At 42.4% G+C, this 13,441-nt stretch overlaps 1 protein-coding gene across 7 annotated transcripts in view; it reads left to right on the top strand.

Annotated features, from left to right (window-relative positions):
* The window catches only part of LOC119456263 (CLIP-associating protein 1), a 215,005-nt gene that overhangs the window by 19,940 nt on the left and 181,624 nt on the right, over positions 1–13,441 (top strand). For all 7 annotated transcript variants that reach the window (XM_049669642.1, XM_049669643.1, XM_049669641.1 and 4 more), the window contains exons 7-8: positions 1,579–1,654; positions 3,693–3,793. In XM_049669642.1, the coding sequence (XP_049525599.1) occupies positions 1,579–1,654; positions 3,693–3,793 (177 nt within the window). The remainder of the gene's footprint in view (positions 1–1,578; positions 1,655–3,692; positions 3,794–13,441) is intronic.

Raw genomic sequence — 13,441 nt, 5'->3', positions numbered from 1 at the left:
ATTTCGATGAGGGCAAAATGCAAAGACGCTCGTGTACCGTAAACCTCAGGGAGTCAAAATTAATCTGGAAGCCTCTGCTATGAAATCCCTTATGACCAACTGTGAAGTTCCAGGACAACCTCAGAATTTGATTCCCCATTATTATTTTGGCTTGAATATTGTCAGTGAGTCCTTTTCATGTAAGGGTTAGGGACCAGAATGCGATGCACATTTGTTGCAGTGGTGCTGTGGGAACAGAAGACTTATTTTGTGTCCAGTGAAATGTGATGATCTTTGATAGTGATAGTAGCAACATTTGGTACTGGCAAATAAAAATAAAAATGTCAGTATACCATTTGAACAATGTTTGCTTTCCTCCAGTTTGAGTGTATGAATCTCCTTCTGCAGTTATCATTCTCCGTTTGAGCCAAGCATGTACCTTACACCTTGCCTTTGCGCGAGTACTTTTTGTACCCATAGGAAATGCCATTTAAAGTAGGTTGCAGAGAAACACTGTACATCCTTTACTGTATGTTAGAACTTTGTACTCAAATGTTTGTGATGTAGTGGGTTCTTTCTTCACTGGACTTGTATTATGGTGACTAACAGATCTCTGTTTCTGTGTCCAGTCACCATTGAACAACTTTTGTAGATACCGTATTTATTTGTGTAATGAACCCACTCGCATAATGAACGTACCCCCAACTTTAGTTGTCAAAATCTGAATTTTTCTTTCTCCCACGTAACAAATGCACCCTGAACTTGCTGCCGTGAAGTAGGAGACAGTAAGATTCGGCATCCGATATGGCATTCGCCGGGTACGATTGTATCAAACGCTGCATTGCACGCGGAACCGTACCGTGTGTCTCCTACTTTTATTGCGATAGCAATCATATGGACACTGCAGGCGCATTCTTGCCATCGGCGTCGATGATCGCGGCTCTATCTCCCGCGTTCGAGGGTGGAAAGCGGGGAGGAAACGTGCCGTATTTCGGCGCGCGCATGGCGCCGGTGGGAGGGAGGGAGGTAGCGCAGCAACTGCACATTGCGCAGCCGCGTGCGCCCTATCTTGAAAGCGATTTGCGTCAGGGGCCGAGTCTAGGTAGGACGGCGGCTTATACCTTTGTGCGTGCTTCGCCGCTCAGTTTGTGTTGAAGCGATACACGGCACGAAGGTCACTTCGCTCGCTGTTGCTGCCGTGCTTCCTCACACCAGTGTTTCGACAGTGTGTGTCCACGGCCATCGAGTGTGATTGGTTCATGTTTGCCTGTGCTCGCTGACACCATGCTAGTTAAATTGCTTTGCAAGTTTATACATCCGGTAAAACTATTATCCTTACTTCGTATAGCTCTTATGCATTTGCTATCGCAATTGTTGGTTCGCCTTTCGGGCGAAACTACGACATTTTAGAGGTGATTGGGAAAAAAATCGCTCAAAATTTTACCCCGCATAATAAACGCACCCCCCAACTTTGCGCATATTTTTCGGGAAAAAAAGTGCGTTCATTATGCGAGTAAATACGGTATTAGTTTTGATGTGTGTTCTAGTTATTACTTATTAAGTATTGGTTATGTCTTTTTCCTCTCTGTTTTTACATAGGTATGGTCCCCAGAACCTGTCTTTGATGAAGTTTATGCCACTAATTGCTAAGCTGCTTGGAGACCCCAACTCACAGGTACATTATAAAGGATATTGTCTTTGCAACGACTGCTAAGAATAACTTTGTTCTTTCAAATAAGCTAAGCTTTCAGTAGACCATTCAGAAGAAAGTGGTACTTAGAATAAATAAAGGTGCAGATTGGTTGATTATACCTATATGTTGGGAATAGCATGAAACAGGCAATGAAAGGTGTACGGTACCAACCTTCTCAGCTGCTACTGGTAAAGTCTGCCATTTGTGTTCTGACATCAAGATGAAAGCACTTCGTTATTTGTCATAGAAAACCCCATGGAAGTTGACAATGTTAGTGCAGATAGAACACGCTAGACGATGATGGTCAAATGTGTGCAGTACTAACACAGCCAAAAACAAAAAAAACGTGCAGTGCCTTGCAATGGAGGCTCCTATCTCCTGAAACTCCTGTGAAGGCTACATAGAGGTTACGTAGAGGTAGGCAGGAATGCAATCTGAACAGGCGAAAAACTACACCATAGAGAGATTGCTTTCCATGTTTAGTCCTTGTGTATGACATTGGCGTGATTTGTTCAAAGGTGCCGAGTTTTGGGCCTGAAGCATATCTAGTGGCCAGTTATGCCAATATTCTGCATTGCACTTAGAAGTAGCTACACACAAGGGGTATTCAACTTTGTTTCGTGCTGTTTATTTTTCATTCAGGCTTTTCTGTATTATCATTGTCATAAGTTTGTGGGGCACGGGTCCCATGAGAAAGCTGTTTTTCTGTACTGGCTATCATGTTTTGCTGCCAAGCACGAGGTCGGGGGTTTGATTCCCGGCCACAGCGGCTGCATTCCGATGGGGGCAGTATACAAAACACTTGTGTACCGTGGTTTGCGTGCATGTAGAAGAACTCCAGGTGAACGAAATTAATGTGGCCCCCTCAATCACAATGTTCCTCATAACTCATTGTGCAGCCTTGTAATGAAGAACCTGACAATTAAACATTTTTTTTTCTGCATGGGCCGTACTTGCATCTGCACAATATATATTTTTTTTTTTTTTGTAGCCAAGACTGAAGCAGGCTTCAAGTCTGAATATTGGGCTGCATGCCCAGGCAGCTGAAATACTCAGGATTGTTGTAGGTACTGTGCGCTGTTGACATCTGATGCCGGTAGCACATGTCAGTAAAGGTAAACAATAATGGTTTAGCAGAGGGACAGCCCAGACTAGAATTTTGAGATTAATCTTATTTGGACAGTGCTTTAGTGCAGCTATTGGGAATAGCCTGATTCACTTGCAGTTCCAGTTACTGACATTAAACAGTGCTCTTGCGCACTGCACGTTTTGTTGCCTTTGCTTATGCTGGCCAAGGTGTTGACGGTGTGTACAGTCCTTCCTTGTGTTGACAGAATTAGGTGAACCAAATTGTGCATGAATGAAGGTTTTTAAACTACTATTGTTCAAGTGAGATTTGCAGAAATATGAGTGGTGTTAACAATTTTCAGTGAATTCACTTTACTGCAGCAGAACACAAAAAAGGGGCACATTTTGGTGTCCTCAAAGAGTAAACTTAGGAGTTGAAGAAAAGTTTGTCTTGGTTTAAGAATCGACCTCGTGTTCGCCAATTTTCTCTTTAGCAGTGGCTCTAGCACCTTGTTTAACCAGGAGGCTAGCAGAGGGCATCGCAGTACAAGGCCAGATTAATTTACAACCCAAAGCACCTGATGCTTGGAACAAGTTAACTAAACTATAAATAGTGTCTACAGAAATGCTTTCTCCCACGAAGAAGGCAGGGCAGAGCAAGAGTCGGACACCCAAGGGAGAACTAATGGAGCAGAATAATAGCAGAAAAGGCCACTTTCGAGCGGGCTGTTTTGATAATAGTTCAACAATTACAGCATTCCAAATAGAAGTGTTATGGTGATGAGGACATCCTCAATGCAAACTGATCCCATTTTTTTTTTATATGAACTTTCTCTAGTTTTGTAGTTTCTGTGACTACTGTAAGGGTCTTCAGTGCTAATTCTGTGCTGAAGAAAGAAATGTGTGCTTGTTTGTGACTGGGCAAAATTCCTTTTTCTCAATCTTGCTCCAGGTGCGTGATGCGGCGTTTCAAACGTTCGTAGTCATCTACACACACGTTGGCGAGAGGGTGCGGTTAGATCTGGGGAAGAAGTACAGCATTCCCCCTGCCAAGTGAGTACCAGTCATCTTTACTACAGAAGGATCCTGAGCTGGGCGAATTAAATATCTTCATGGTATTACAGTAAAACTTTGGTATAACGAAGTTCAAGGGGAGCCGAATTTAACTTCATTATAATGTGTGTCCTGACTCGCTAAGGTGTGCTGTTGCAAAAGCCCGCTGCACACCATCGAAAGACCGCTAAACGTTGCTTTCTGCTGCGTCTTTGTCAGCGAGACTGCTTTCTCTAATCCAGCTGTCAACGTCAATCAATCTCCGCAGTCGTTGTATGCCATGAAAGATCTTAGTGTTTCGCGAGTGTGACTAGGTGAGCTGTGAGCACGATTTCGTGCAATGCTTGTCACCGTACAATAATAAAGGTTTTCTTTACATTCATGTGCAGTGGCAGGTGTTGCATCGTGAGCAGTGGTTGTAATTTCTAACAATTTCATTTTCTGCTCTTATCGGTCTTGCCGTGTGCCCGATCCTGCCGGTAATGGCAATGCGGCTTTGTCAGAGCCAATGACGAAGGATGAAACAAATCTAAAATAAATGTATTATTATAAAATGTCGTACCTTGGGTGCACATGTGCAGCAGATTATTGCGGCCGCAGTTTGCTGACATTGTGTGTACTGCATGTTCTTTCATACAGCAGGCCTTGCGCTTCAACCAAGCCGCAGTGTACATCAGTGTGGAGGAGAGAGTGGGAGCTGAGGGTATAGACTAAGAATGCTGTGAGGCGGCAGTGATAGAGTGTGCATGTTTCAGCCGACTCAGCAAGGCGGTGAGCTGTTAGGTGGATTGCTAGGTAGCGTGCAATTCACAAGAGTGTTGAACTGCCAATTCAGATGATTACAAGCAGTGTTGCGCACCGTCATATTTTGACCTAATCAGCGGAGGGTGATCAGGAAATCTTCATTCTTTTTTTTTTTTTCAAAATACCTTACAGGCCCCATGAGGAGCATTGAGTAAGGGGGGCATCACTGCAAGACAGTTTTACACGTGAATTCTGAGACTCGAGGACCACAAAAATGAGTAGAAAACATCGACACAAAACAGGGTTACAAATGAAGAAAATGCGATAGCGTACAAAACATCAGCTAAATGTTATCACACATATTGCTCACGCAGATATCAAACATCGTGTAAGAAAATGTGTATTTCAAAGAATAAAAAAAAGAACAATACTAACAATACGCAGATAAACTGAAATAACAGTTAAGGGTAGTGTACAAAGTACCGGATAAATTTTACGAAGCACATTGTTCACGCACATAATCAAACATCGCGTAAGAAAAGTTTACTTTAAAGCCTGAAAGGGAAACAAAAGTCAGCGTGACGTTACATATAAATAGAGAGCATGGCATACAGAATAACACATTTTTAGGACAGAAACTGCAAGTTCAGGAGTTTCCTAAATTTATGTCTGTCCGTTTGCATGACAGTGCTGTCAGGGAGGGAATTCCACAAGCGGATGGCTCGTGGCAAAGCCGACAAATTAAGTGCATCCGTATTTCCGTAGATGCGAGTGAAACTTAAATCATTATTCAGTCATCGTGATATGCAACTTGCACGTTCCAGCAGCAAGGACAATGACTTCATTTGATGAACATATTTATGGAACAAGGACAGCAATGCCACGTCACGACAACTACTTAGTGCAGAAAGCGAAAGGTCAAGTTTGATTCGAGTTATGCTTGACTGCCTATTGTAATTGCTGGAAATGAATCGACTAGCTCGGTTTTGGATGGCTTCTAACATGCAGATTAGGTACTCGTGATGAGGAGACCAAATTGGGGATGTGAACTCGAGCTGTTGACGGACGAACGTCGGGAAGGCAGACGGAGAATTACGTAGGTTGCGATGAATGGTACCCTAGTGTTTTTGAACCATTAGTGCATATGTTTGTTATATGAGAGGCCCAGGGAAGATTTGGTGTGAGATGAACGCCTAGATGTTTGTACAGTGAAGCTTCAGATACTAGATCCGCATTTATATAATAAGAAAAACTTGAGTTAAAGTGTTTGCGTGTGAAAGTCATTACCTTGCATTTAGATGAGTTAAGTGTAATTTGCCAGGTGTTGCACCAATCGCTAATGTGTTGAAGGTCGCCTTGAAGCATAAGGTGGTCCTCAAAGCTGGTAATTGCTTGTTCTATTATGCAGTCATCGGCAAAAATGCGCGTGCAGGAAGAGATTTTATTAAGCAGGTCGTTGATGTATATTAGAAAAAGCAATGGTCCTAATACACTGCTCTGTGGTACACCGGAATTCACATAGGTGAGGGGTGAAGCAAAATTGTTCACAACTGTAAATTGCTGACGATTAGTTAAGAAGTGATGGATCCAAGATAGCGTTAAACAGTCTAATTTTAGAGCTGATAATTTGGAAATTAAACGGCAGTGGGCTACACGGTCGAAGGTCTTGGAAAGGTCGAGAAAGATGCAATCTGTTTGAAGGTTATGGTCCATGTGGGAATGTATGTCAGAGGTAAACTCTAGTAACAGTGTCTCGCATGATAAACCTTTCCTGAAGCCATGCTGGTTAGTGAAGAAAAAATTATTTGATTCAAGATGTTCGTATATGTGAGACGCTATAATATGCTTGAGCATTTTGCAGCACATGCTCGTTAATGAAATTGGACGGTAGTTTTCAGGGGAATTCTTGCTGCCGCTTTTGTACACAGGTACCACTTTAGCAATTTTCCAATCGGAGGGGTGCTGGCTTAATGAGAATGACTGGTGGAAAATATGGTACAAAATTTTACTAGATACCAAAGGTGTATTTTGAAAACATTAGGGTTAATATTATCGACAGCTGAAGAGCTAGATATTTTAAGGCTATTAATGAGACATGCGATACCATCCTTAGTAATATCGATGGGCTCCATGTACTGGCAGTCGAGATCAGTGACTTCAGGAATGAGTGAAAGGTCTTCGTTTGTAAACATGGACGAAAAAAACGTGTTAAAGACTGCGGGACATTCGCTATCTGCAAGCGGAACTTGATTTTCACCATCTAACGAAATATGGTATGAACCGAAATCAGGTGATATTGCCTGCCAAAATTTCTGCGGGTTAGACTTTTTTATTTATTTACACTTCACCTACATCGCCGTACGGCATTGCGTAGGGGAGGTACACAAGGGTAATAACAGAACACAGTTAGCAGTCGATATCCTATAATTACGACGAATACAACGATACACAAGATACTTTTAAGAAAGAAAAAAAAAAACACTCGAATAACAGTGAATTACACAAATCATAAACACTGACACAGCCATACATTTAAACACCCAAACGCTTCGGGACAACAAACCACTCCTATTGGCAGTGGTATTTTGGGCGTTGTTACAGGGAAGAAAAAAAGATTTCATTATCAGTTTCATTAACGATATCATCCGGGAGTCGGTTTCATTCCTGTATTGTTTTTATGAAGAACATACTGCCAAAAGAGTGGGTTTTGTAGGAGTATTCTAATATTTTCTGTGAATTATCTTGTCGATTTGAAACGTACGTTGGTGCGAAGAGATAATCAAGGGGATTAATGGCATTTCTATTGTAATAAATACTATGAAGAAATTTAAGCCGTAGTTTCTGTCTCCTCACCATTAGTGGCTCCCATCCCAAGGTTTGTTTTATTTCTGTGATACTTGCAAAAGAATTATAGTTGTTGCTAACAAATCTGGCTGCTTGATTTTGAATTTTTTCCAGCCTGTCGATCAAGTATTGCTGATGGGGGTCCCAGATTACACAAGCATAATCCAGAATAGATCTTACATACATGAGATAGAGGGTTTGTTTCACGATCTGCGAGGCTTGCCTAAAATTTCTGCGTATAAAGTATAGCATTCTACCTGCCTTTGTCACGGTCATATCTATGTGTTTAATCCACTTAAAATTGTCGGAAAAATAGACACCCAAATATTTATAAGGACATTCATTGCTAATAATTGAATTATTGATTTTGTACGTTATATCTACTTTACGAATCCTGTTGGTGAACGATACGCAGCAACATTTTCGGACATTTAGACTCATTTTCCAATTTTCACACCACGTTGATATTCTGCACGAATCATTTTGCAAAATTTCGGCATCCTTACGCGATTTAATCTCCCTAAACACTACACAATCATCTGCGAATAACTTAATGGGAGACGGACATGGAAAACTTAAAGGGATACGGACACAAAATCTGAAAATTTTATGAAAATGCTGAAAATGAATCCTCAGTGTGTGATTACACCGAAAAGAAGTAGTCACTTAGCTAATTTTTGAGCCGATGGCTTTACTTTTGTCGTTTTTGTGAGCGCGCGCCTCGCTGCCCGACCCGCGGGAGTTGGAAGGCGTGAAGTCACGACACCCTCATTGGATAGCCAGCCGGCCGGCCACGGTCATTCGAAGCGCGCCGAAGCCGCCATCGCGAGCATGGATTCGAGTTCTGGTGCGTCTACCATAGATGAGTACATGTCTGAAGACGAGGACCATTCCAGTTTGGCATAAATATGACTGCTTACAGTTACGAGCCTTCCGCGTCAAGCGATGAAGAAGAGCAGGCGGCCGTGGAAGTGCCGGTCAGGTTTTCGCAAACCGTAGCGCGAAGATTTCGCTCTGTACCAGACACTTATGCAAGAATTATTGGTCATTTCCTGGTGTAAATTTTCGGCAGTGGCGTAATCGTGTTGCTGCCAAAGATTTACACCAGCAGCGAAGTAGAATACACCTGGTTATTGCAATATTAGCTGTTTTTGTCTGTTTGAGCTCTGCGCCAGCAGGTGGCAGCACCATACAGGCCGCTCACGTTTCCGGTTCCGCCCCAACGCTCGCGTTTACCCGATTACCGGACAAGCTAAAGCTCTCTAATAGGCAGGTATCCAAGGTTTACGCACCTTCTCGTCTCTGGGAAACGTGTGCGACGGCGTGTCACGACCGACGATGCTGTTATAACAGCAATGTCTGGGCATTTCCTTCCGTCGCGATGAACGCGTCAATACCGAGCAAGGACCGCGGGAAGCCTCATGTAAGACGCACCACCTGCGTGGAGCGCCGACGGGGATAGTGTTTCAGACGGACCACTGCGAAGATCGCCGAAAGGGGTTAAACAAACGCTGCAAGGGACTGACACCCCTGGAAACGCTGCAACAGCTGTGGCCGACCTTGGCCGCGGGTGGGTGTTATGACGTCAAATTTCAGCTTCTGGCGGCGGTCACTTGGAGGCCAGGTGCAACAGAAAATCGTAAAAAAAAAAGATGTTTCTCGTTCTTTTTTTCAAAGCAGCTTGTTGTATTCATCATTTATAACAGTTCAACTTTTGTTCCGACGCAAAAAACCACCCGCCAACTTTTGTGTCCGTATCCCTTTAAGAAGGGAGAGTAGATCGTGAGAGTAATATTTATCTTTAGCTTCACTTACAGCTGAGCAGTAAGCTTTCAAACATAGGTTATATTTGTCCCAAGCCGTGGGCGAGCGTGTACACTTCGCATTCGTGTACAACCTTTTCTTCTTATTTATTAGTCGTCGAAGGTACTGGGTGAACCATGGGTTCATTTTTTATCATTGTTATTTTGATTAGCGGGATATACATTTCTACTAACGCGCATAGCTTATGCTTATGTTAGTGCTGCAGGTGGGTTGTGTAACCATTTGAAATAAATTGTAATCTAACGTTAAAGAAATAAACTTAAATGACGACCGACAGGATGATGTTAGTTTATTCCAATCAATCAGTGGAAAATTTAAGTCTCCTAGGAGATAAATGATATCAGCCTGACAGCTGTTAATTGCTTTTGTAATGCTATTGCGCAGTTCAACAAAGCACCGATTCGAATCGGGAGGGCGATAACACCCTCCAATTAACACTTTGTTGTTATGGGTTAAGCATTCTGCCCATACTATTTCAATAAAAGGTTAATAACATGCAATTTAATTCTTTTGACGCCTAAAAATATGCCACCACCGCTTTTCCAGTGCGGTCACACCTGTATACTGTTAAGAGTTATCGCCGGGGAAGATTTCATTTTCGGCTATTTCGGGATGTAGCCACGTTTCAGTGAGAATATGACTATATCATAACATCGTATGATTAAGAAAGGCTTGTTATATCAATTTAAAGGTAACTTCTGCATTTTTACATGCATGGATTCTTATGGGAACCTGAAGAGGAATTACGCTTACTTCATTATATATTAGTCCTTTGTTAACTTGTTTTGTTATGAGGTTTGACTATACAGTGTGAAAAGGCAAGAATAAGCTGGGAGGACAAGTGTGCTGTGTCATTTGTGTCGTGTGTGGTACCATGTGATGTCAAATATCACACACGACAAGTCTTCAAGATGGCCGTTTTAACTGCTGGAACCTTTGGGAACTTGATTGAACTTGTTGGATGCAGCTATCGGTATGACAGGTCATATGTCAGAGCACACGCGAAATTGTGCCATGCGTGTTCTGCTTCTAGATCATCTGTGTCCTTTTACGTGCCACCACCATGAGCATGTTGGCTAGCTTGGCTTTTTAGTTGACAATGTGGTTGTTGTAATAAAGAAATGGCAGGAGTGTGGTGATTTTATTGTAGAAGCACATGCCTTTCCTGTGGCCTGGTGTAAGTTGTGACTGCCAGTTTGCATAAATGGTGAGAATGAATAATTAAATTCGTGAATCGAATTGAGTGCGAATATTTGAATAAAACTTGTTTGTTGGTCTATCTTGTCCATTGAGAAAGGCAAGGATAAAATGGTCCTTATTTTATCAGCTCTAGCAAAGACGTTTTATTTCATATCTCTCATTATGTAATGACAATCATACCAATACACTGCAATTTGTTGATGCAGAATACTTTTTGTGCAGAAAACCATCGACACTTCAGTTGTGTGGATCCTGCAACGTGGTTGCCATATATGTCAGGTTCAGCAACATTGCTGGACTTAATCTGTTCTTAGGCTGTTATGATGGGTCAGAGGCATGAAAGATATCGCGGGGCAACATTTTTTAGAGCTTAGAACAATCGGCAGGAAACATGGCACTGAAACAAAAAGAGCGAAACCAGGGCCCTTTGTGAAATTAACGCAGCTGTGAGAATAACTTAAATGAATAGAGTAAGCACTAAAAGAGAAATAGCAAAAGTTGTTCTTAAGCAGAAGCACACTACCAGAGACAAATAAGATTTGTTGACTTAAGAAGCAGAGATTAAATTAATGTTGTGATTGACCGTGGAGTCTAATAGTGTTAAAGGGCCCTGAAACACTTTTTGAACATAGTAAGAAAATGTTGCCGATTTCTACAATAGGCTTCTGTGAACAAGTGAGCCAAATATTACTGTACCGCATGCACCGGTGCAATCTCCTGTCAAACATCGGGGAAAAATTGTTTGCTCTCGCTTCTGCAATGTCGTCATGCAGCATAATTGAAAGCAGCTTCACCCATTAATGCTATTGGCTGATTTTATGATTGCGAGAGCATTCTCAGTAATACATAATTGCTAATTTTGAGTGAAATAAATGAAAAAAATTTGTCAGCTATCTCAAAACGATAGAAAATCACTACAGTCAAACCTCGATATAACGAAGTTGTACTTGCAGCAAAAAACTTTGTTATATCAAGGTTTCATTAATTCAATGGAACTAAGGTGGGGAAATAAAAATAGTTCATTACATCGCAAATTTCGTTAAATCGAGGTTCGTTATATCGAGGTTTGACGGTATTTTTGTACTGCACATAGCTGCGTCTGCTGCGCTTGGCCTCCAAGATACCAGCGGACCCGCCGTGGTTGCTCAGTGGCTATGGTGTTCGGCTGCTGAGCACGAATCGCCGGATCGAATCCCGGCCACGGCGCCCGTATTTTGATGGGGGTGAAATGCGAAAACACCCGTGTACTTAGATTTAGGTGCACGTTAAAGAGCCCCAGGTGATCCAAATTTCCTGAGTCCCCCACTACGGCGTGCCTCATAATCAGATCGTGGTTTTGGCACGTAAAACCCCATAATTAAATTTTTTTTCAAGATACCAACGGTGTGCTTCGTAACGTAGTCTGCCACGGCCGCTACAGGGTGCTGTAACAAGCTATTTCGTTGTCGCGACAATCAACTTTTGGCCGGGCTTTGCCCACTAGGCTTCTCCACTGTAGCTTCCAGCGCTCCATCAGAGATGAAAAGAGAGAGAAAGCTGGGTATCGGTGTGGTTACTCCACTTATAGTTCAACGATCCGAAAAAAAATTTTTGCGGCATGAGATTCGTGAGACGACGTCCTTTAATAGTGGGGCCATTCTACCATTAGTTAGAAAAGTGTTTCAGGGCCCGTTTAAGAGAAGGCTTTAGCTCACCCATTGACAGTGGTGCTACTCAGCAGGCCGCACCTTGTGTGTTTTCATGAAGCGGCTGTGCTAGGACATTGTGAACTGGGCGTGATACCCACTCCATACTTGCGAGTAAGCATTTTTGTTGCTTCTTGTGATGACTGCATTACTTATATTTAATTCCGATTGTCATTTTACTGGATTCTATTTATTTTTGCTTATTTGCGGACTTTTACTTCGACTGCCCACGACTTAAAAATTCATCATCATCATCATCAGACTATATGTTCACTGCAGGACGAAGGCCTCTCCCTGTGATCTCCAATTACCCCGTGTCTTGCGCTAGCTGATTCCAGCTTGCGCCTGCAAATTTCCCAAATTCATCACCCCACCTAGTTTTCTGCCGTCTTCGACTGCACTTCCCTTCTTTTGGTATCCATTCTTTAACTCTAATGGACCACCGGTTATCCATCCTACGCATTACGTGGCCTGCCCAGCTCCCATTTTTCCGTTTAATGTTAACTAGAATATCTGTTATCTCCGTTTGTTCTATGATCCACACCGCTCTCTTCCTGTCTCTTAACGTTAGGCCTAACATTTTTCGTTCCGTGGCTCTTTGTGCGGTCCTCAACTTGTTCTCGAGCTTCTTTGTTAACCTCCAAGTTTCTGCCCCATATGTTAGCACCAGTAGAATGCAATGATTGTGCACCTTTCTTTTCAACGACAGTGGTACGCTCCCATTCAGGATTTGGCAATGCCTGCCATATGTACTCCCACCCAATTATATGCTTCTGTAAATTTCTTTCTCATGATAAGGGTTCCCTGTGAGTAATTGACCTAGGTAAACGTACTCCTTTACAGACTCTAGAGGCTGACTGGCGATCCTGAACTCTTGTTGACTTGCCAAACTATTGAACATTATCTTTGTCTTCTGCATATTAATCTTCAACCCCACTCTTACACTTTCTTGGTTAAGGCCCTCAATCATTAGCTGTAATTCGCCCCCATTGTTGCTGAATAGGGACAATGTCATCTGCAAACCGAAGGTAGCTGAGATATTCGCTGTTGATCCTCACTCCTAAGCCTTCCCAGTCTAAGAGCTTGAATACTTCTTCTAAACATGCAGTGAATAGCATTGGAGAGGTTGTCTCCTTGCCTGAACCCTTTCTTGATAGGTATCTTTCTACTTGTGGAGAACCAAGGTTGCTGTGCAATCCTTGTAGATATTTCTCAAGATATTAACGTATACCTCCTGTACTCTTTGATTTTGCAGTAATATTTGATGCTTATTATCCAACTGAACACCAAAAATCTTTATTTCTTACAAGCAAGAAAATAAGGATCGAGGGGGAAGAAGGGTGAACAAGAC

Source organism: Dermacentor silvarum, chromosome 6 (assembly GCF_013339745.2).
Source record: "Dermacentor silvarum isolate Dsil-2018 chromosome 6, BIME_Dsil_1.4, whole genome shotgun sequence".
In the NCBI taxonomy this organism is placed as follows: Eukaryota; Metazoa; Arthropoda; class Arachnida; order Ixodida; family Ixodidae; genus Dermacentor; species Dermacentor silvarum.
The sequence above is the reverse complement of the archived record's forward strand: the minus strand, read 5'-3'. Positions and strand labels throughout refer to the sequence as shown.